Source organism: Bubalus kerabau, chromosome 16 (genome assembly GCF_029407905.1).
Source record: "Bubalus kerabau isolate K-KA32 ecotype Philippines breed swamp buffalo chromosome 16, PCC_UOA_SB_1v2, whole genome shotgun sequence".
NCBI classification, from domain to species: Eukaryota; Metazoa; Chordata; class Mammalia; order Artiodactyla; family Bovidae; genus Bubalus; species Bubalus kerabau.
In genome coordinates this window covers 72,834,205-72,858,077 of record NC_073639.1, presented here as the reverse complement: position 1 = coordinate 72,858,077, position 23,873 = coordinate 72,834,205, and the positions used below count along the sequence as shown (strand labels likewise).

The window sequence follows — 23,873 nt, the reverse complement described above, 5'->3', positions numbered from 1 at the left end:
CAGCTTGGTGAAACGTATTACTGAATTCTTCTTCTTAAGCATTTTTAAAAATGATTTAATATTTTCACTACAACACCCAGAAGCCCTCGCGCTTCCTCCAACTTCCGCTCTGTTTCCGCTTTGATTCACAAGGGTTTCTGGGAAGGGCGGGCCGCTCCCCAACGGGAGGACTACGAATCCCAGCAAGCAGTTCACGGCGTGAGGGCGCCGGAGGAGGAGCTCGGAGCCGTCGGGCCCCGCCGAACCAGGTATGTTCTGTGAAGGGGACATCGAGGGAGAGTTTCTTCTCACCTCCCCGCGGGAGGACTTGGGCTCTTCCAACTAGATCGGCGAGCCCCGCGGCGGGCCGCGCAATTTTACACGAAGTGGACTGGATACATAGGCGAGGCCTGGGCGCCCTATCTCAAGCTTGTCCCCACGCCTCTGTCAGCCCCAAGTCCAGGTCTAGAGTTGGAACCTATGGCAACAAGTCGGGTCCAGGGGGCTGAATCCCTCTGCCCGACCCCCGGGGAAGAGGCGATTCTGCCCCTGCTTCCTATAATCCTCATTCCTGGGTTTCGCAAGCTGACAACCTGGCTTGGAAGACGGGAGACCTAGATCCCCTTATTCCTTCTGGGGAATAAAAATAGCAAGAACTTCGGAGGACGAGGGCGATCCAGTAAATATTTTCTAAGAGGCCCTGGGCACAACGCTGCGGATCCAGCGGTGAACAAGTCCCTGCCCTCATGAAGCGCTCCTTCTAATGTGTGTGGGGAGGGGCAGTAATAACAAGTAATACTTAGAAGAGCAGAAGACAGGTTGATTGGGGAGGGAGTGGTGGTAATATTTTAGCCAGGGTGCCCAGGAAGACACTTAAAGACCTGAGTGAATGAATAGTAGCAGTTCAAACAGGAAAACATTGGTGCAAAGGCCTTGAGACTGCTCTGTCCTGGGGAAAAAGTAGAATAGACTGTGAAGTAGCTCTGCTACTACTGCTGCTAAGTCACTTCAGTCGTGTCTGACTCTGTGTGACCCCATAGATGTCAGCCCACCAGGTTCTCCTGCCCCTGGGATTCTCCAGGCAAGAACACTGGAGTGGGTTGCCATTTCCTTCTCCAATGCATGAAAGTGAAAAAGTGAAAGTGAAGTTGCTCAGTCCTGTCCAACTCTTAGCGACTCCATGGAGTGCAGCCCACCAGGCTCCTCCATCCATGGGATTTTCCAGGCAAGAGTACTGGAGTGGAGTGCCATTGCCTTCTCCAGTGAAGTAGCTCAGATCAGCTCATATCTGGCCTTGTAACCCACAGTAAAGAGTCTTATTTTTCCTTATTGCACTAGGAAGCAGCTGGGGTGTGACATGATCTGATTTACTTTCAAGGTCATTTCTGGCTGCTCTCCAGGGATCAGACTGAAGAGGTGAAGTTGCTGTGGTGGGAGTGGAGGCTGGATGGTAATTTAGATTAGGGTGTGGATTAGAGTAATGATCAGATTTGGAATGTATTTAGAGGGTGGGTCAAACAGAACAAGCTGACAGATGCATTTTGGGGGTTCAGTTCAGTTGCTCATTTGTGTCTGACCCTTTGCACGCCGGGCCTCCCTGTCCATCACCAACTCTCGGAGTTTACTCAAACTCAGGTCCACTGAGTCAGTGATGCCATCCAACCATCTCATCCTCTGTCGTCCCCTTCTCCTCCTGCCCTCAGTCTTTCCCAGAATCAGGGTTTTTTCCAATGAGTCAGCTCTTCCAATCAGGTGGCCAAAACATTGGAGTTTCAGCTTCAACATCAGTCCTTCCAATGAACACCCAGGACTGATCGATCTCTTTTAGGATGGACTGGTTGGATCTCCTTGTAGTCCAGGGGGCTCTCAAGAGCCTTCTCCAACACCACAGTTCAAAAGCATCAATTCTTTGGCGCTCAGCTTTCTTTATAGTCCAACTCTCACATCCATACATTACTACTGGAAAAACCATAGTCTTGCCTAGACGGATCTTTGTTGGTAAAGTAATGTCTCTGCTTTTGAATATGCTATCTAGGTTGGTCATAACTTTCCTTCTAAGGAGTAAGCATCTGTTAATTTCATGGCTGCCAGCTACACCATCTACAGTGATTTTGGAGCCCCAAATAATAAAGTCTGCCACTGTTTCCACTGTTTCCCCCATGTATTTGCCATGAAGTGATGGGACCGGATGCCATGATCTTAGTTTTCTGAATGTTGAGCTTTAAGACAACTTTTTCACTCTCCTCTTTCACTTTCATCAAGAGGCTCTTTACTTCCTCTTCACTTTCTGCCATAAGGGTGGTGTCATCTGCATGTCTGAGGTTATTGATATTTCTCCTGGCAGTCTTGATTCCAGCTTGTGCTTCCTCCAGCCCAGCATTTCTCATGATGTACTCTGCATATAAGTTAAATAAGCAGGGTGACAATATACAGCCTTGATGTACTCCTTTTCCTATTTGGAACCAGTCTGTTGTTCCATGTCTAGTTGTAACTGTTGCTTCCTGACCTGCATACAGATTTCTGAGGAGGCAGGTCAGGTGGTCTGGTATTCCCATCTCTTTCAGAATTTTCCACAGTTTATTGTGATCCACACAGTCAAAGGCTTTGGCATAGTCAATAAAGCAGAAATAGATGTGTTTCTGGAACTCTCTTGCTTTTTCCATGATCCAGCGGATGTTGGCAATTTGATCTCTGGTTCCTCTGCCTTTTCTAAATCCAGCTTGAACATCTGGAAGTTCACGGTTCATGTATTGTTGAAGCCTGGCTTGGAGAATTTTGAGCATTACTTTACTAGCATGTAAGATGAGTGCAATTGTGCGGTAGTTTGAGCATTCTTTGGCATTGCCTTTCTCTGGGATTGGAATGAAAACTGACCTTTTCCAGTCCTGTGCCACTGCTGAGTTTTCCAAATTTGCTGGCATATTGAGTGCAGCACTTTCACAGCATCATCTTTTAGGATTTGAAATAGAATTCAATGGAATTCTATCACCTCCGCTAGCTTTGTTCGTAGTGATGCTTCCTAAGGCCCACTTGACTTCACATTCCAGGATGTCTGGCTCTAGGTGAGTGATGTAGGGGGTACCAGAAAGAGAAATCGAGGATGACATCAAAGTTTTGACTTCAGCAACTTAAAATCAAAGGAATGACTTTAGCTTCTGTTTGGCCATGTTAAGCTTGAACTGCTGTTAGATGTCAAGTGGAGGTGGTGGTTGTTCAGTTGCTAAATGGTGTCTGACTCTGTGACCCCATGGACTGCAGCACACCAGGCTCCTCTGTCCTCCACTATCTCCCAGAGTTTGCTCATATGCATGTCCATTTAGTGGGTGATGCTGTCTAACCATCTCATCCTCTGCCGCCCTCTTCTCCTTTTGCCTTTGATCTCTCCCAGCATCAGGTCTTTTCCAGTGAGACAGCTTTTTGCATCAAGTAGCCAAAGTATTGCAGCTTTAGCTTCATCATCAGTCCTTCCAAGGAACATTCAAGGTTGATTTCCTTTCCTTGACTGGTTTGATTTCCTTGCAGTCCAAGGGACTCTGAGGAGTCTTCTCCAGCACCACAATTCAAAAGCTTCAGTTCTTCGGTGCTCAACCTTCTTTATGGTCCAACTCATATCCATACATGACTACTGGAGAAACCATAGCTTTGACCACGTGGACCTTTGTCGGCAAAGTGATGTTTCTGTTTTGTAATACGTTGTCTAGGTTTGTCATAGCTTTCCTTCCAAGGAGCAAGCATCTTTTAATTTCATGGCTTCAGTCACTGTCCACAGTGATTTTGGAGCCCAAGAAAGTAAAATCTGCCACTGCGTCTGTGCAGAGGGTACTGGCGATATGAATCTGGAGTTCAAAGGAGAGGTCTGAGCCAGAGATAAGTCATTTGTGTAGGTGTGGCATTGAACAGCAGGGACCGGACTGGAAACCTGGATCTACCTCTGACTTGTAAAAGCAACTGTAATGCCTTATTAGGGGATGGGGAGGGAAAATGTGAAATGCTCTATAACCATGACCAGTTATTTTCTATTTGCAAAGCATCTTGGTAGCCCGTTGGGGCAGGAGGTTGTGAAGCTTCTGGGAAAGAACACTTGTATCTTGCTGACAGCTAGTCTGGCTGATGGTGAGTTAAGAGGAGGGAGGAATTATTTTAGGTGAGATGGGTAGGGACCACAGGGAGTTAAGGTGTGGCTTATTTTTATTTTTTTTTTTGCCTTTTTAGTTAATTCTCATTTTGGAGCAAGACTTTATAAAAAAAAATCGAATTTTCTTTAAGCTATCGCTTTTAGTTTAGAAATTATTATTCTATGTGTAAACCTAAAAAAATAAGAAAAATAACCTTAACTTTCCCTTTGATTAATATTTGAACTCAAGTTGAGCAAACAAAATTCCTTTAAACATTCAGCCCTATCTTTAGCCCAATTACATTCCCTTACACATTTAATTCCACTTATACATTTAATATATTTGATTTTCCTTTTAAGTACTTCAGAGATATAACCTAACAAGTATAATATCCCCAGAATACTTAAACAATTAACTAGAAAAGCCAATAAATTAAACTTATAAATGTGATAAATTTTAAGTTCTTGTAAACAGTTTGATACTTTAAACAGACTTAGTCATGTTCTCTTATGTCACATTTTCTCATTCTGGGGATTCAAAAAATACTGGTTCCATCTCTGTCATGAAATGAGAACATGGGGAGCACTCATTAGAAGCTTTTCTAGCGCCTCAGGTGTTACGTGCAGGTGTTTAATACGCAGCCAGCGTTTCCAACCATTGCTAACTCCTCAACTTAGAATAACAAGTCTCATATAAATCACTGACAGGTAATTTATCAGTCGTGTGCTTGTGCTCGGCCACTCAGTCATGTCAGACTCTTTGTGACCCCATGAACTGTAGCCCGCCGGGCTCTTCTGATCATGGGATTTTCTAGGCAAGAATACTGGAATGGCTTGCCATTTCCTCCTCCAGAGGATCTTCCTGACCCAGGGATTGAGTCCACATCTCCTGCATTGGCAGGCAGATTGTCTACCACTGCACCCACTGGGAAGCCCATTTTATCAATTATCTAACTACAAGTTTTAATTTTTATATATTTTAAATTGGAATCAATTTAATCAATTCCTGAAAATCCATGCTTTTCTCTTGTATACTCAATAGAAATTCTTTTCAGTGAGATACTTTTAAATACCAAGTATACACTGATTATTAATAAACTTAGGACAAGAACATTAATACAGTAATCGAGAGAAATTTGCATTCTAACCAGCAAGTCTGGCACCCCCTAGCAGAAAAGTGTTTGAAATCCAGTCAAAGAAAAGTGTTTTCTCCACTTTTCTGAGTTATGCTTTGCTTAACTCAGATTATTTGAGCAAATTATTTGCTCTTCTACCTCTGTTTTCTTTTCTAAAAAATGATTGTCTACATTAATCAAATTCCATGAAAAGTGAAAGTCGCGTCAGATTCTTTGCGACCCTATGGACTCTACAGTCCATGAAATTCTTCAGGCCAGAATACTGGAGTGGGTAGCCTTTCCCTTCTCCAGGGGATCTTCCCAACTCAGGGATCGAGCCCAGTTCTCCCACATTGCAGGTGGATTCTTTACCAGCTGAGCCACAAGGGAAGCCCAAGAATACTGGAATGGGTAGCCTATCCCTTCTCCAGCAGATCTTCCCGACCCGGGAATCAAACCAGGGTCTCCTGAATTGCAGGCGGATTCTTTACCAACAGAGCTATCAGGGAATCCCAGTCAAATTCCTTACATATGTCTTTAAAAAAGAAAAAAAAGATGTATTCATTTGTTCTTTATTTTTTACCGTGCTGGGTCTTCATTGCTCTGCGCAGGCTCTCACTCCTTGTGGAGGGTGGGGCTTCTCTTTCTTGAGGCGCCCAGGCTCTAGAGCGCAGGCCCGGTAGTTGTGGCACACGGGCTTAATTGCTCCCATAGCTTGTGGAATCTTCCTGAACCTGGGACCAAACCTGTGTCCCCTGCATTGGCAGGTGGATTCTTAACCGCTGGACCACTGGGGAAGTCCTCTATTTTCAATTTTAAACTCTCCTGTAGTGTGACAGGAGACTTAGCCAGTAATAAAAGTGTTTTATCCACTTTTCTGAGTTATGCTTTGCTTTCCGGTCAAGTCGGGGTTTCAGCACACTGAGGGTGTTTGTAGACCAGCAGATTTCCAATTGGGACACGAATTTGGGGGCTGTGTCCACCCAGAGTGACTGCCTTCAGCAGAGGCTGCCGGTGGCATGCAGGGGAAGAGAAGGTTGATGAACAGTGGAACCTCAGTTCTCCAGGATTTTATTTCTTGGGGGGTATCTGCTGCTGCTGCTGCTGCTAAGTCACTTCAGTCGTGTCCGACTCTGTGCAACCCCATAGATGGTATCTGCTAGGGGGCTGCTAGACTCACTGGTTAGAATGCAAATTTCTCCAGATCTGCTGAGTCAGAATTCCTGAGGATCCGATTCAGGAGGCTTCATTTTTTTTTTTTTTAATTTAATTTTATTTTTAAACTTTACATAATTGTATTAGTTTTGCCAAATATCAAAATGAATCCGCCACAGGTATACATGTGTTCCCCATCCTGAACCCTCCTCCCTCCTCCCTCCTGGAGGCTTCATTTTTAATAAGCTCCTCATCAGGAGCAATGGAAAAATTTGAGGAGTTGTTTTCAGAGGGTTGATCTGATGCTGCCCAGGGTGGGCTGAACTAAGGAGGCTGGTCCAGAACCCGCCTGCCAATGCAGGAGACATGGGTTCGATTCCTGGTCTGGGAAGATCCCTTGGAGAACGGAATGGCTACCCACTCTGGTATTCTTGTCTGGAAAATTCCATGGACAGAAGAGCCTGGCGGGCTACAGTCCATGGGATCTCCGAGTCAGACATGACTTAGCAACTAAATAACGACGACAAACCAGATGTTATTGAAATAAAAATATGAGAAAAAGGAAATAAAGGGCAGGGGGAGGCTGGTCTCCGTGTAAAAGGGTGAGATGTGACTTGGGCAGCGGTGGCAGAGAGTCCCGTGGTATTGGGAGCCCAGGCTTGCGGGTGGTGGGGGGAGGGTGGAGAAGGGAAGGGCAGAGATGTTTTGGAATTGGGGTGTGTGGTTCAAGAGCCTCCTTCGGGTGATTTTTTACCTCTCCTGTTTGGACCTCTGTCGTTTCAGGAGGTCAGGATGAGAGAGCTGCGTGGTTGCTACAAGACCCCGAGGGCATCTGAGGGAGACCCTTAGCATCTCGGGGGTCCCATCAGGGGAGACATTTGGGCCTCCTAGGCACTGCTGTTGGGGCTGGGTCCCAAGCAGGCAGTCTGCAGGCCTCCCATGTGGGGCAGGTCCGATGCCACCGACTCCAGACGGCAGGCATATGCGATGCTGGAATGTTGCCGTGCTCCTAGTGAGTGCGCCACAGAGCCGCCCTCTGGCCGAGGTTTGCTGTTTACCTGGGGTCTGGCGGTGCCGTAATCAGAAGAAATGACAGGTGAGCCCGAGGGCAGTGTGTGGAGAGCACGAGCCTGGATCATTACAGGCTGCCTCCCAGCCCCTGCAGCCGAGCTGTTGGCTTATTTTAGCCTTGTGCCAAAGCCAGCTCTGGACCCAAGCTGCTCGCGATAAAAGGAACTGAGAATATCAGTAGCGCAGCCTCGGGGTGGGGCGCTGGGGAAGGGGGCGCTGGGCCCTGGGCAAGAGGCGGCCCCGCGGCTGCAGCAGGTGCCTGGGGTGCGCCCGCCGGCCCACCCGCAGCGCTCGGGTTGATGAGAGGCCATCAGGGTCTCTTCCAGTCGCGGCTTTGAGCAAATTAGGAAGTGAGTGTTTCTGAATGTGTGTCCCTACCTGTGAAATGGACGTCCGGTGTCTGCTCAGGGGGTCTGTGAGGATCAGGCAAGAGAATGCCTCGCGAGGCAAATCTGACTCTCTTTTCTTCCCTTCTCCTCCTCTCCGCATCTCAGCTCGCTGGTCATCCTTTCCTCGAGCCCGCTAGGTGTGGGCTAAGTGGGCCGAGGGGCTCTGCTGGGGACAGAAGCCCTATGGGGATGGTGGCAGACTCGCCCTGGGGGGCTCGTGTCTCTCTTCTAGTCCTCATGCTCGTCCCCATATTCAAGCTTATGGAGAAGAGGGTGGGTGAGCTGGTGAGCAGGTGGCGCGAGGCCTCAGGCAGGGGGGCAGGCCCCTCAGTCGTCCCAGCAGCCGCTCTGCGTTTGACCAGGTGCAGCCTCCGGACGGACAGACAGTGCTCTCTGCCCTGGTGAAGCTGTGTTCTAGCGGGGACGCAGCCCGTTTGACAGTAAATCAGTGTGTGAGGCAAGTTCTGGAAAACAGAGCAGGTGGCGAGAGGGACAGACGTGTCTGCTGCTGAGACTTTGGCTGCAGTTTTGATCAGGTTTGGGGGGGAGGAGTGAGCCCCCGGGTGACGATGGCAGCAGCAGCCACAGCCTCCACTCTCCGCGGTGGTAAATTCACAGCAGCGGCGGGGTTCCCGTTTTCTAGCTGAGGACAGACCCTGGGAGATGAAAAGGACTTTCCAGAGGTCACCCAGCTGATAAGTGGTAGAGCTGGAACTCAAACCCAGGCCTGTGTGACCCCAGAAGGTGGTCCCCCCCAGCCTTGCCCTCTGCCAGTGGTCACAAGGAGCCACTCTGTCACCTGGCACAGGTCCAGGGAGCCAGCAGATGCTGTTGCCACCGCAGACCTGGTCTCCAGGAGTGGGCGGGCAGTGCCGCCTGTGTTCCCGGCGAGGGAGCGGAGCCGGATGGGCCTGTGTTCCCGGACGGTGCTGTGCTCACATGGTGCAGAGCGTCCTCGGAGGACGGGGATGAATCACGGCTGCGGAGAGGGCCCGCTTACTCAGCACCCCATGCTGGCATCTGGGCGCCTGGAGATGGCCGGCTGTCCCCACCCCCACCCCTGCCCTGGCCTCCTGCTCAGGACTGCCAAGTGCGGTGGTGCAGGCTGTGCCCTGTGCAAGGACGCCTGGCACGCTCCGCCTGCCGAGTTGTGTGTCTGTCCAGAGGGCTCTGCAGCCGCAGCCCCTCCTAATGTGCGCCAGGACACTGGAGCGGGAGGTCGGGAGCCCTGGAGGTTCACACCTGGGCGGTGCCTGGCCAAGGTCACCTAGCTGGGGGCCAGCTTCTGCCCAGGGACAGGGCCTCTGCCTCCTGGGGTCAGGCCTGTGAAGGCGGCAGGAAGGGCTGGCCCCTGTAAAGTCGCTCCACTCCCCAGCCGCATTCCCGGGCGTGGGGCCCGCACAGCTGCAGTGCAGGCGGGGGCTTAGGCTGCCACGGGGCTGCGAACTAGTCTCGTGCCGCCTTGTGCTGGGTGCTGCGGATGGCTCACTTCCCCGCTCCTGGCCTCGCTTTCCTCATCTGTATTATGGAGCAGCTGATCACAGAGGTCACTTGGGCACTGATACCCTGGCTTTTTGGAGGCCAGCAATGATGGTGATGACGGCAGTGTCTCTTGAGGGCCTGCTGTGGGCCAGGCTCTCTGTTATGTGTGTGTGTGTGTGTGTGTGTGTGTGTGTGTCTGTCTGTCTGTCTGTCTGTGTGCTTTTAGAGATCTCCTGGCCTAGCTGCCTACCTCCTGCTTTCCATGTGGGGAGACTGAGGCCTGGAGAGGGCATGGGACAGAGCCACAGCCTGGCAGAGCCGGGATGGGATGCATGGCCCGTTGACCTTTCCTGGACAGCTGAGCACTTCCCCTGCCCGATGAGGGGTGGCTCGGGTGGGCAGCGGGGAGGAGGCATGGGTGGGTGTTGCTGCTGCGGCAGCCCTCAGCTGAGACTGGTGTGTCCCCCGAGGTTTGTGCATGTGAGAGACGGGAAAACACAGCACACGCAGCCCAGCCCGAAGGGCTCAACATTTGAACCGGTGTCACCGGGTAGGTTGAGGGAGGGGTTGTAATCTTCATTTCCTGGTGGGTTGGTGGGTCGCTTTCCCAGCAGACCTGAGCCCTGGGCGTGACGAGACCTGCTATTCTTCCTGGAGGTGTGATCTGGAGCACCCCAGCCCCTCTCTGAGCCTCAGTTTCCTCCTTTGTAAATGGGATCATGATACATACCTCCTGGGACTTGAAGGGGCCATGTGGTCCTGGGGGTGTTGTGAGTAAACAGCAGAGGAAAGCTGTCATCGGTGTGATCTGTTGGGAGGAGACTCTCTTAGCCGTGGGGAGTGTGGGCTCCAGAGCCATCCCCGCTGTGTTCTCAGCCGGGCCTGGCTGCTCTCCAGCAGCATGATCTTGGCTCAGTCATTTCCCTTTGGGAGTCTCAGAGCCCTCATCTGAAACCTCACCGGTTGTCCTGAGGATTCAGAGAGAGGACGCCTTCTAGAGCTTTGAGCCCAGTGCTGGCCTGTGGTAGGTGCTCAGTGGAACCACATACTACATGACATTTATCGTGCGCTTGCGCAATGCCAGACATTGTTAGCGTCATTTACGTTGCTAACTCGCACCCGACTCTTTTGCGACCCCGTGGACTATAGCCCACCAGGCTCTTTTGTCCATGGGATTCTCAAGGCAAAAATAATGGAGTGGGTAGCCATTTCCTTCCCAGGGTATCTTCCCAACCGACGGGTCGAGCCCCCGTCTCCTGCATTGGCAGGCGGGTTCTTTACCACTGAGCCCACCAGGGAAGCCCTCTATTGCTATTTCTCTTTTACTAATAATTCATTTGGATAAGCAAACTTCTGTGTGCTGCTCTCTAAGCAATTAGCCAGCCAGTCAGACCCATTGCCCCGTATTCCTAGCTTGAACGTAGAGGCCTGGAGGGGTCTGGTGTCACACAGCTGGCTTCCCAGTGCCCTGGGGGGTTTTGCTCAGCGGAGTCTGCCAAGAGCCCCGTTCCATCACAGCCTCCCGAGGGACGCCCCTCCCCTGGCCCTTCCCCCTGCCCGTTCCTCTCCTCTGAGCTGCTTCAGGCTCGTGAACGGCTTGGTTAAGCACTCGGCCGTTAAACGTTCATCTCTTACAATTTCAATCCAATTCCTATAAGTTTATTGGCAAGACAGGGTGTATTAGAGCTGCCAAATTTAATATATCAAGTCCGTGTGTCTGGGATGTGGTTTCTCAGCAGTAATAGGAGAAGAGAGGTTTTATACGTTTTCATTTTGAGTGACTGTCTGTTCCCAATCCCATTACTGCCCTTGACTTAATGGCTGCTGTCTGCCACAGGAGCGGCCTTCTCCAGGGGGTTTGTTTGTCTCTGTGTCCCTCCCCATTATCAGGAGGGATACATCCCAAGATGTATCTATCCCCCTCTGGCTGCCCTGTGGATCGGCTCTCAGCTTTAACTGTATTCTCCGGGCCCTGGGAGGTGGGGGTTTCTGCTGCTGGCCTGGGCTGTTACCTGGTGACCCTTGGGGAAGTCACTTTCCCTCTTGTCCTCGGGGCCTCAGGCACCCGCTCTGAGAAAGGAGGGTTCAGACTGTAGGACCTGAAAGGTGTGGGACGATTCTGGGCTCAGCCCTTTGCCGATCCCACTTGATGGCCCCGAGTGGACCTGTCTGTCCTTGCGTCTCGTGACACCAAACGGGGACCCAAGGGCTGGCCATGAGCCACAGAGTTGCCACCTGCCTCTGGCTGCGGTGGTTACCACCAGTGAGGGGTCTTATGGGTCTGAAGACCCTGAACTGTTCTCGTTTTCCTCCATGATCACCACCTGAGCCTTCAGTGCCTGTGTGTCCGCCCGAGCCCTCTGGCTTCTCTAAGCCTTGAGCTGGCTGTGGAAGGGCGGACACCAGCGGCGGGATCGTCGGGCACTGGGGGTTGCCTTCCACGTACCAGAGTGTGACCTTGGGCAAGTCACATCCTCTCTCTGAACCTGTTGTTCCCATAAGGAAAATGGGAATTAATTCATTTGTTCAACACACATTTGGTTGCCTTCTCTGTACTGTGCACCACTTTGTGGGCTGCAGCAACACACAAAACAAAAATATCCCAGCCCGCAGGCATGTATATTCCTCTTGAAGAAACAATATAATAAACATAACAAATAACATTACTTCAAAGGTGGTAAAGTGGAGCAGGGAATGGGAAAAGCCAAGCGGAGTTTCTGCCATTTTCAATGAAGTAGTCTGGGAGATTACTGAGAAGGTAGTGTTTGAGCAAAGATGGAAGGAGCACAGCTCTGAGAGGGGAGATGAGAGGTGTGGGGGGTCCTGCGGGGGGCCGGCCAGTGGCAGGCAGGCAGCCTTCTCCAGCCTGGCTGCAGATGAGAACCCCCGGGAGCATTGAAACAGGCTGATGCCCCCAGCCTCACCCACGGTGGCTCTGCTCTCGCCGGCCTGGGGTAGAAGCTGGGCATCAGCATTGTTAAAAGAGAGACTTCCCTGGCGGCCCAGTGGTTAAGACTCCACACTTCCAGCGCAGGGGGTACAGTTTCCATCCCTGGTTGGGGAACTAAGATCCCACATGCTATGTGGCAGGGCCAAAGAAATAACAAAATTGAAAAAATGAAATAAAATTGAGGGGGGAAAAAAAGGAATTGTCAAACAGTCCCCCCGGAATGTGGCATCGCAGGCAGGCTCTGAGTATCTGCCCCTGTGGTTCCTCCCAGACTGTCTGGGAGCCTTCCTCCCCAGGCACAGGCCAGGCCCCGGGCGTGCCCCTCTGCACTCCAGGTGGGTTGGTGGCATGTCCTCCACGTTCTGACCCAGCGCCCTGACCTGCAGGCAGTGGCAGCCCCCAGCGCGGGTCACCATGGGGAAGCGTTACTTCTGCGACTACTGCGACCGGTCCTTCCAGGACAACCTCCACAACCGCAAGAAGCACCTGAACGGGCTGCAGCACCTCAAGGCCAAGAAGCTCTGGTACGACATGTTCCGAGGTGAGTGTTGCAGGCCGGGCGGCCCTGCGGGGACCCTGGTCTCCGATCGCTCTGATCATCCCTGGAGAAGCGCCGTGGGCCAGCGACCATCCTGGCCTGGGCTCTCTGAAGAGCCAGAGAGAGAGGCCTGGGCTGCTGGCCCCTGGGGCAGACAGTCCCTCGCAGGAGCACGTGGCAGGCGCGCGCCTCTCCCCACAGTCCTGACTGGAGGCTCCGTTCTCAGACCCCTTGCTAGGCTCTGGGGGACACCGGGGACAGGGAGAGGGCCTCTCTGAGGAGCTGGTGTTCCAGCCCACAGCTTAGGGACAAGCCCGTGCTCCATCCTGAGCAGGTGTTCTTGTCGCAGGAGAGAGGGTGAGGAGGAGGGGCTGAAGCTGGCCACGGGGCTGGGGAGCACTTGGCGCGTGCCTGGCTGCCCAAGAGGCTCTGAAGACTGAAAGGTGAATAAAACAGGGCCCCTCTGCTCCATGACCTCATGCCCCGTTATGACAGCGTGGTCAGGGCAGAACCCTGTCCTGTCCAGGCCTCCGTGCCCTGCTGACCTTTCCCTCCAAGCTCCAGCCACACTGGCCACGGCCAGTACTGTCCCCTCTGCTGCTAGGCCTTTCGTGCTGTCCTGCCCTCCCCCAGAGAGTCCTCCGGGACGCCCTCTCCGACCCCTGGGTCAGGGCAGGTCATCTGGCCGCGTGCTGGCTGTTTACCTCGCTTATAGCCGCATGGATTAGTGTGACTGTCGGAGTGGAAGGAAGGACCAGGTCTGACTTGTCCTCTGCTAAATCCTCATCCTGGCACGGCGCCTGGCGCCCAGGACGTGCTCGGGAAATGTTTGCCGGGCAAATGTCTCAATGAACGAGCAAACAGACCCAGGGCAGCGGGGCAGTCGTTCATCTGGAGAGCTGAAGCGAGAAGGACCAATGGGGTCAGACCGCGAGGAGCCTTGAATGCAGGGCAGAGGGGCGGGGCCTGGGCTGGGGGTTCTCAACCCTGGGTGTACTTCAGCATCACTGAGGAGCATTTTAACAGTTTTCAAGCCCTCCCCTCAGATGAAATAAAACAGAAGCTGGGAAAGACAGGCTGGGGCTCAGTAGACTTGAAAAGCTGCCTGGAGCTTCTGCCGTGTGGCAGGAGTTGGAGCCAGCAGCCAGATGCTGGGCAGCCTAGAGCCCTTCCCCATGGGGTTGTCTTGACAACCTTGTCAAGACTCAGACTCAGCCCCTCTTCCAGTTTTGCTGTCCTGCCTGCGAGATGGGTGGCAGGGGAGGCTCTGAGCAGTGTCCAGATGCCTTCCACGGGCCCACCTCCCCAGGGGAAGCCTCTGGCACCAGCGGGGTGGGCTGAGTAACAGGCCTAGTACTGACAGATGGACCCTGCCCCACGCTGCCAGCCCCACCCACGCTCCGGCAGGCAGGCGGGAGTGAGTCCTCTGATAACTAACTGCGGACCTCAGCAGCCCAGCCCCGCCCCAGGCCACCAGCTGGCCCACCTGAGGAGGTGAGGAGCCCCCATCAGAGTCAGCTACTCACTGCTGGTGCTCAGCTGCTCAGTCGTGTCCAACTCTTTGCGACCCTATGGACTGTAGCCCTCCAGGCTCCTCTGTCCAAGGGATTTCCCAGACAAGAACTAGAGTGGATTGCCATTTCCTCCTCCAGGGGATCTTCCTGACCCAGGAATTGAACCCGCACCTTCTGTGTCTCCTGCATTACAGGCAGGTTCTTTACCCGCTGATCCATCAGAGAAGCCCAACACCAGGGAATCAGCAGCCACACGGGAAAGGGCAGGGGCTTGAGATTCACAGCTGGGGTTCAAACTTGGCACTGCCAGTTCCTGTCTGTGTGCCCCTTTTCCTTGTGTGAACCTCAGTATTCCCATCTGTAAAATGGGCCTATTTGCATATATGATGGGTTTATGGGGAGGTCATGGAGTAAGAACTGCTCCTGTTGTTTGAGCTGCCACTTCTGGCTGCACGTTGGCATCACCGGGACACTGGTGCTGAGGCTGCTCCCAGCTGCACTTTCCTGGCAAAATTCTAATGTGTGACATCCTCTGCCAAGCGCTGTCCATCCATTAACTTATTAAATGTTCACAGCAGCCCTGCCAGGTGAGCGTTCTCCCATTTGACACGTAGGGAACCCAAGACTTGGAGAGATTAAGCAGTTTGCCTGGGGTCCTGTGAACCTAGGCCCTGAAGCCCCTGGTCTTTCCTTTACCCCAGTGGCCTCTGGAAAAGGTGGTGGACAGACAGGGAAAGTGCACAGCCCAGGCCTGGCCACGCCCTCCTCCAGGGCAACGTGAGGGCTCTGAGTCAGGGCACTGTCCTCGTGCGGCTCGCTCACTCACAGATTTTGACCAACTGATTCCTTGCCCACCAAGGAGCACACAAGGTTTAAACTCCAAACAGAATTTAAATTCTAACATGTAAGATTTAATATTCAATATGGGATTCCCTGATGGCTCGATGGTAAGGCATCGGTCTGCAATGCCGGAGACCCAGGTTCACTCCCTGGGTTGGGGAGATCCCCTGGAGAAGGGATGGGAGAGAGTCTCGGGAAGTCGCAGTGACAGCATGCAGAAGTCTTCTTCCGGTTGACCCGGGTCTCCCGCACTGCGGGCCAATTCTTTACGGTCTGAGCCACCAGGGAAGCCCGGGAAGCCCACTTCCCTGGTGACTCGGTCAGTAAAGAATCCGCCTGCAGTGCAAGAGACACAGGAGATGCAGGTCTGATCCCTGGGTCAGGAAGATCCTCTGGAGAAGGAAATGGCAACCCACTCCAGTATTCTTGCCTGGAAAATCCCATGGACAGAGGAGCCTGGCAGACTACAGTCCATAGGGTCGCAAAAGAGTCGGACATAGCTTAACAACTAAACCATCTGATGCTATGCTATGCTATGCTATGCTATGCTATGCTAAGTCGCTTCAGTCGTGTCCGACTCTGTGCGACCCCATAGACGTCAGCCCACCAGGCTCCCCCGTCCCTGAGATTCTCCAGGCAAGAACACTGGAGTGGGTTGCCATTTCCTTCTCCAATGCATGAAAGTGAAAAGTGAAAGCGAAGTCACTCAGTTGTGTCCTAGCGACCCCATGGACTGCAGCCCACCAGGCTCCTCCATCCATGGAACTCTCCAGGCAAGAGTACTGGAGTGGGGTGCCATTGCCTTCTTTGAAACCATCTGATAACAGGACTTAAAAAAAACTCCCCAGGTGATCCGCCGTGCATGGTTGAGAGACCTGACCTCACACCTGTCCTGGCTTTGGGCTGGGTGGGGCTGAGGTCTCCTGAGGCTCGGCTCCCTCTCCCCGAGTCTCTGCCCGTGGTCATCCCCTTACCCTTCTCACTGGGTGAGGCGCTCTCCCCTTCCCTGGTGTCAGTGGTGGGAAGTGCCCGTCCGTAGTCACAGTCTGAGCCCAGCTCCCGTCTCCTTGCAGACGCAGCTGCCATCTTGCTGGATGAGCAGAACAAGAGGCCCTGCCGGAAGTTTCTACTGACAGGTAAGGTGCCCTGCTCGGTCCAGGTCCCTCCCTGCCCCCCCGCCTGCCTGGGACCCATCTGGCCTGCCTGGACCTCTGCACAGCGCGCCCCCTGCCCTCACCCCAGCCACCACCCTGAGCCTGCTTCATGATCTCAGTCACCGGGGGCTTGTGCCTTATGACAGCCAGGGCTTGGTCCTCAGCTCTTCAGACCTCAGCATGTGATTTTATCAGGTCACCCAGGACAAGCAAGCGCTGGGTTGGCAAGAGCCTGTGAGTCAATCCAGGAGACACCGATGGGTGTAATAGACTGGCTGATTAAGTTAGCCTGGGAGCCCGACCTTCACCGCGCCCTCCCTCCTGGTAGGCACAGCTGGAGACGCTAACAGGTCAACAACAGCGAGAAGCTTCAGAGTTCGAACAAAGGATGCTGGGTGTCGCTTTCACTGCTCTGTACCCAGCTAATAAAGATGCATGTAGTTCCAAGAGACAGAAACCTCAGCAAGCGAAGGAGCCAAAGGCAGGTGAAAACAAGGCTAGGAAGAACAGGGCAAGGCCGGAGAGCGGTTCGTCTCCTCCAGGCTGATCCCGAGGTCCTGTGTGCTCACTAAGGGTCTGGCCCTGAGTTTCCTCGCAGCCAAAGCAAAGAGCAACAGCATGGTGGTTAGCAAGGTGTAAGAGGGAGCTTGGCACCTGGACAGTACTGCTGTTGGCCTCGGAAAGCGGGGTGAACAGCTACGCTCCCCTCAGAAGACGGCGCAGCCCCCAGTGTCCCCTGAACAGGTGTGGTCCGTGAGGCTGTCTTAGGACACCTCTGTCCCCTGTGTTTGTTTTTTTCCTAATTTTTATTGGAGTCCAGTTGGTTTACAGTGTTATGCTAGTTTCGGGTGTATGGCAGAGTGGTTCAGTTACACGTGTATTTATATGGCAGAGTGGTTCAGTTACACTTGTATTTATATCCACTGTTTGTTTGTTTTAGATTCTTTTCTCATGTAGGCCATTACAGAGTATTGAGTAGAGTTCCCCGTGCTATACAGCAGATTCTTATTGGTTATCTATTTTATATACAGGAGGGTGTATATGTCAGTCTCAGTTTATCCCTCCCCCAGCCCCACAGTCTCTTAGTTTGAGATACTTTTTAGTCTCCACAGTTGGGATTCGGAAAGCCACCCTGGACTTTGGTACCTCCTTGACAATGCTGCTGTGAAAGCCTTTCTGGGGAAGCAGTCCAGCTACTTGTGCCCCACCCCCAACCATGAGCCATGGGCAGGGGCCGCCAGGGGGGTGGGCACGAGGAGGCAGGACCCTCACAGGGTCCTACCATAGTTTGATGGGACTGGGGTAGGGGGAGTTGACAGGGTACAAGCCTCCAGAGGCTTAATGGAACCCAGTCACTAGAGGGGCTTCCCTGGGGCTTCCCTCATAGCTCAGTTGGTAAAGAATCCACCTGCAATGCAGGAGACACCAGTTCAATTCCTGGGTCGGGAAGATCCACTGGAGATGGGATAGGCTACCCATTCCAGTATTCTTGGGCTTCCCTTGTGGCTCAGCTGGTAAAGAATCCACCTGCAATGCGAGAGACTTGGGTTCAATCCCTGAGTTGGGAAGATCCCCTGGAGAAGGGAAAGACTACCCACTCTAGTATTCTGGCCTGGAGAATTCCACAGACCGTACACTCTATGGGATCGCAAAGAGTCGGACACGACTGAGCTACTTTCACTCAGAGTGAAAGTCCACTACAGTGGACTTTGGTCTCCAGCTAGGGAAGGGTTGTGAGCAGGGCCTGGGGGACCAGACAGGCGGTTCTGGCAGCCCCTGTGGCCAGGCCAGAGAGAGTGCAGCTACTTCTTCAGGGCTGGAGTGGCCACTCAGTCCCTGACGCTAGCTGGCCCCTCCTCAGGCTGCCCTCAGCCCGTGGGGGAGTCTGTTCCAGCAGTGACTAACTCTGTCCTCCCGTTGTAGGCCAGTGCGACTTTGGCTCCAACTGCCGCTTCTCCCACATGTCAGAGCGAGACCTGCAGGAGCTGAGCGTCCAGGTGGAGGGTGCGTCTCCGGGGGGCCGTGGGCTGGGGGCAGGGGTGCTGAGGGCGTTGCTGCCCTGCGCCTCCCCCACCCCCTCTTTTGTGATCACCACGTCCGGTAGCCCGTGGCATCAGGAGCCGCCTTCAGTTCACCCCGGGCACGAGTGGGGAAGGAGCCAGGAGCTCCCGTCCGCGTCCCTGGCTGGGTTTACAGTGAGATGCATGGCTTCCTGCCCAGGCGTCCTGAGGGTGTGCCTCAGCCCCGCTGGGGCCCTGCTAGCCTGCCCTTCATTCTTGTACACCCACCCACCCTTCCTCAGTCAGGCCACGTGTTTGGGGTCCCTCCTTGGCCCCTGGCAGATCCCCTGTCGCTGCTCTGGGTCCGCGGAGATGAAGAGAGCACCTTCCCTGACCTCAGGGTGCTCTATGGAAAGGCGAGGTCAGCGTCCGCCTGGAGACTGGCCTGTCCACCTTTGTCCCCCATTCACTTCTTACCACTGCAATTAGAGAAAAGGGAATTCCCTCTTAGGTGGTCTTTGTCAATCTTCTGCTGCCCCTCACTGAACCCATGGAGAAGCAGCCTCACGTGAGCCCCTGGCGAGCACGGTGCCTCCGTCCACGTGGCCAGTGAGCGTCTGGGGTGGCCTGGCCTTCGCCCTCATCCCCTGATGGGCCTCGCTCCCCTCTGACCAGTCAGACCCCGTGGGCAGTGCCTGCCCTGGGGGGCTGGTGGTAGTGTGGCTGCAGCCCTGGCACAGACAGAGGTCTCTCAGCACTTTTCCAGGGCAGAACTGAGGCCCATGGGCTGGACCAGTGCACCCAGCAGCCAGCTGTATCTGCAGCCCCTTCCCACCACCATCTCTCAGAACCGGAGGCCCGTGGAGTGGGGCGTGCACAGGCTCTGCCCTGTTCTTCAGCCTACGCTGTCTCCCCGACCCCGGGAGGGTTTGGGCCCTCCTGAAGACCAGGCTCTCAACACGCATTATCCCGTGTCCACCTCCAGAAAGCTGGGGGGCAGCCAGGGTTTGCTCTCCGTTTGATGAGGAAGCAGGGGGAGGCCCGGGGGAGCTGCCTGGGGAGGCAGGTGTCTGCAGGTGGAGACAGGCCAGAGGCTCTGCTCCTGGCCTCCCAGCCTGTGCCCCCCACCCCAGAAGTTCCCACCTGCCGTGTGGGAGCATGGGGGTGAGTATGCCCCTCACGGGCCTGTCTATCTGTCCCCCCAGAGGAGAGGCGGGCCAGGGAGTGGCCGCTGGACATTGCTGAGCTTCCCGAGGTCCGCCTGGAGGACTGGCTGGAGAAGCGAGCCAAGCGGCTGAGCTCCGCCCCAAGCAGCAGGTACAGGCCCCGGGGTCCCCGCTCCGTGCCCTCCAGGAGCAGGACCCCAGCCAGCTCACCCTTGTTGCCACCAACTGCCCAGGGACCAGACATGGATGCCCACATAGGACTCCGTAGGGGGCCCACGTCGGGGCTCTCGGTCCCCAGGCCCTAGCCAGAGGCTGATGGGCACTCACTTGTAGGCTCCCGTGCCCAGCCTTGGTGGCTCCCCCCTTATAGCAGTCTGCACAGGCTGAAGGTGGGCAGGTGCCCAAGCCAGCTTGAGTCCACATCACTAAGTGTCCCTTCCCAGAGGGAGGGGCCTGGTCATGGTCACTGTCCCCTCTAGACCCTGCCAGAGGGCCACGGTTGCCCCGACCCTACAGAAGGGGAAGGGAGGCTCATGGGAGGTGTGACTTGTCAGGGGCACACAGCTCTGAGCGGGCAGAACTGGGATGGCACAGGGGGGTGACAGACTCCTCGCCGTTGACCTTGAGGAGGGGGCTGGGGTGGGGCTGGCCCGGCTGCTGCCTGGGCCCAGCACTCAGGAGGCCCAGGAGTAGACGGGGTGCCCTTCACCCCTTATATGGGGGGCAGCCTGGGTTAGGAACCCAGGTTCTGCCCTTCAAGGTCACGGCCAAGGCCAGAGCCAGGGCTCCTGGGGCCTTTCACCAGGTATTGAGAGAGAAGGGAGGAAGAGGACTAAGGGGTGTGCTCAGGAGCTGCCCGACGTGGTGAGGTCGCCCGCGCCTGGCTGCACTGGGGCTGCAGAATTGGTGATGTCTGCGATGGGGCCTCGTGGTCTGCTGCCCGGCGGCACAGTCTGTGGGGTGAGGCCTCCCCTTGAGGCTCCAACAGGGGGTGAGGGCCAAGCCTCCTGCCTTCTCCATGCCCCAGTGAGGAGAGCTTGTTAAGCTGTTTTAAAATTAATCCTGCTTTTAAATCTGTGCCCCCAACCTTGAAAACACACAATGCAGCCATGACTCTTATGTTGGAGCGTGACGGCCCCTCCTTCTGGTCCTGTCAGGAGCCATTATGACCTTGGCGGTCCATCCTCCACACAGCTGCCCCAGCCAGCTTCTAGAGAGCTCCCCGGCCCGGCCCCTGCTGAAACCCTCCGGGCCTCCTCCCCCTCAGGGGAGCCTGGACTCCACCGCCCACCTCGAAGGGCCCTGGCTAACTTCTCTGCTGCCTCTGTGGCCCATGGGGGTCGCCTTCTCACCTCCCCCGTCCGGCCTCAGTTGTCAGGACGCTTGGCGGCTGCTTAGATGTGGTGGGCGTTCCTGATTTCAGGGTGCCTTGTGCTATTTCCTCGGCCTGGAACTGCCCCCCACCCCCGCCACGTCTGCCTGGCAGAGTCAGACTCATCCTTCAAGCATTAGCTGAGCTGTCTCCCCTCCCCTGGCCCGCCCCGCCCTGGGCCTCCCCCTCACTGGGCCTCCCTCTCACGGCCCCGAGCACACTGGCTGAGGAGAGCGTTTGGGGAGAGGGGCCCGGCCCGGGGGATCATTCCTGGGTGTTTGTGCCACGGGCGCCTGGTGGGGACAGGTCTGGTGGCCCCTCTACCTCTCGGGGTGTGTCTGTGTCCCCTCTCCGGGGACACACAGGGCCCAGATGGCTGCCTGGCCCACCTGGGGCCACCCAGCCCTGAGGGCTCTGACCCCCCCAGGCCGAGCAGAGCTTGGCCACCCCTCCTGGTGAAGGGGAGATGCAGGCTGGAGGGGGCTGCTTGCGTGTCCCCCGTCCCCCACCCCGGCAGACTGACACTGAGGGGCCTGCCAGAGCGGGCAGTGCTGGGACGTGGGGGCCGGCCTCAGACCAGCAGGCTAATCCCCGGCCAGGCCAGGGCTCATTGCGCTTTCCATTGTTGGCACTTCAGATTGTGACTTGATCCGTCTTAATCTCCCCTCTGCACCCCTCTCCAAGCCGGGCACTCCTGTTCAGCCCAGGCGCCTCCCTGAGACTCTCTTTCTAACTGGGCCCAGGGCGGGGGACAGCAAGAGAGAAGAGAGAGCTGCCCCTGTCCCCGTGACGGGCAGACCGGGCACCCGTGTCCCCGTCTGCTCTGTGCGGGCTGGAGGGGTGCACCCTGACGGCCTGCAGGCCGGGGGAACGTGCCCTTCTCCTGGCGGGAGCCCTTGGCTGCCCGGGCGTCTGTCCGGGGTCCAGAGGCAGGACAGGGCTCCCCTCTGGGTCATGCCCTCTCCGTGGAGCAGCGGTGCTTGGCCGGCAGCCAGGCGTCCCTTCCAGCAGCCGCGGGGCCTCCCCGCTCACTCCCACCCTTCTCTGCGGCTGCTGGAGTTTATGAACTCTCCCCGACGCCATAAATCACGGTGGGAGCCGCTCTCTGTGCTTTCCAGCAGGCAGCAGACAGCCGAGCAGGGACTCCCCTGTCCTCACGCCACGGGAGGCCCCAGGCTGCCTGAAGCCCTGCTCCAGGTCTGAGAGAGGCCTGAACCTCCAGGCCTCTCCTGCAGACTGCTGGCCACGGGGGCCCCAGGCCTGCCGACAGCTGCCAGGACCTCACCTGCACTGAATGCTGGCCCGGGGATGGGGGATTGAGGGGAGGGCTGAGCAAGGGGCTGAAGCACAAGCAGCAGCCTGTGTGTGGGTCAAGTCCAGAAGGAGCGAGCGGTTGTGGGAAGGCAGCAGGTGGGGCAGGCTCCCTGAGGAGAGAGGGCTGCCCCAGGCTGGGCACAACGGGGGTGCGTGCTTCAAACAGGCCCTGGTCCCCAGGAGGTGGCTCCCGGGATGGTGGACCTTAAGCGGGAGGAGAGTGAATAGCGTGAGAAATGAGGCTTAAAAAAAAAAAAAATTTAGACAATATTTTTTTTTCCTGATTTCAAAGGCTTGCGTGCTTGTAAAACTTTTCTTTGAAAAGTATAAAAGAAGTAGAAAAAAAATCACCCATAATTGCAGCACTCAGATAGAACCACTGTTAACATTTAGCTGTGTCTTCCAGGTTATTTTTCTTTTTATGCATTTATATATGTTATATATCTTTAAACAAAAATAGTATCATGCTATATACATTATTTTATAAGCTGCTTTTTCTGCCCTCCTCACACAGTACATCATGACACCTTTCCCCATCAGTGCATATAAGTCTGCCCGCGTTCTCACACAGGTTGCATAGCATTCTCTGCCGTGAACGTGCATATATATTTATCCATTTTTCCCTCCCCCACAGGTGGACTCCTTAGGTTCCTCCCATCTCTCACAGCTCAGTCTCTACCCCTAACCCCCACTATTTCCTTGGGCGCATTCCTAGAGGGGAGGCTCAAAGGGCCCGCGTGTTTCTGAGGCTCTGCCTTCCTGAACGGGTGATTCAGGCGGGGCGGGGCGGTGGGGTGGGGGGCGGCCGCCACAGCTGCGGTGGTGGGGAGGGTGAGCTGGGCGGGGGCGGGTAGTGCCCCGGCCTGGCCCGCAGCGCCCCACTCTTAATTCTCCATCCTTCCCTCTGGGTCTAGGACCGAGCCCGTGAGAGCCACCGTGTTCCAGTACCCCGTGGGCTGGCCGCCAGTCCAGGAGCTGCCTCCGTCCCTGCGGGCACCACCTCCTGGGGGGTGGCCCCTGCAGCCCAGCGTCCAGTGGGGCTGAGCCCCTCCTCCCTGCGTGGCGAGCTCACGAGACTGCCACAACCAAGAGAAGGGCATCTACGGCGGACACCGAGGCCCCCTCCTGCTGCACCCCATGGAGCGTCGGAAACTCAAGCCTGGGCCTCTCTGAGGCCTGAGTGCTCCCTGCCCGTCCCTAGCCAGGTGCAGCCCTGGTCCTGACTCCGTGCCAGGCCGTTCCACGCCCACCCCCTCAGGAGACATCTCAGAGGACTTCCTTCCAGATGTTTATAAAGCAAGTCTGTCACCACAGCGACGTGGCTGCCCTTGCCGCTCGCCTGGCACCCTCCGCTCCGCGCTCTGGCCCTGGGTCGGGAGATGGGCGAGGTGCGGTCCCCTGGGCTGACCGGTGCTTGGCGCCCTTCTCTTCCCTCAGGGGCCGGCGGAGGCTCAGCGCGGCCGCGGCCGGGCGGGACTGGTCCAGGCCAGGCATGGCTCCGCATCTGGGGAGGAGAGCTGAGGACCGGGTCTGCCGGCCCGGCCCCCACATCCACCAGCGCAGAGCACAGGTGGCGCAGCTCGGGCAGCGCTCAGAGCCGGGTCTCCGGCCTGGATGGTGTGGAGAAGTGGGCGACCCCCAGAGGGCAGGCCCTGGGCTGGGAGAGCGGCCTGGCTAAGCGTCCCAGCACCGACACTGGGTGGGGGTGGGGGTGGGGGTG

At 55.5% G+C, this 23,873-nt stretch overlaps 1 protein-coding gene across 1 annotated transcript; it reads left to right on the top strand.

Moving 5' to 3' along the window:
• Window positions 1-125: 125 nt before the first annotated feature.
• Window positions 126-23,466, top strand: ZMAT5 (zinc finger matrin-type 5). The gene is made up of 6 exons (XM_055549736.1): window positions 126-248; window positions 12,642-12,796; window positions 16,221-16,283; window positions 18,225-18,305; window positions 19,507-19,618; window positions 23,068-23,466. The coding sequence occupies exons 2-6, from the start codon at window positions 12,670-12,672 to the stop codon at window positions 23,195-23,197; spliced, it is 513 nt and encodes a 170-aa protein (XP_055405711.1). The 5' UTR covers window positions 126-248; window positions 12,642-12,669; the 3' UTR covers window positions 23,198-23,466.
• Window positions 23,467-23,873: the final 407 nt, after the last annotated feature.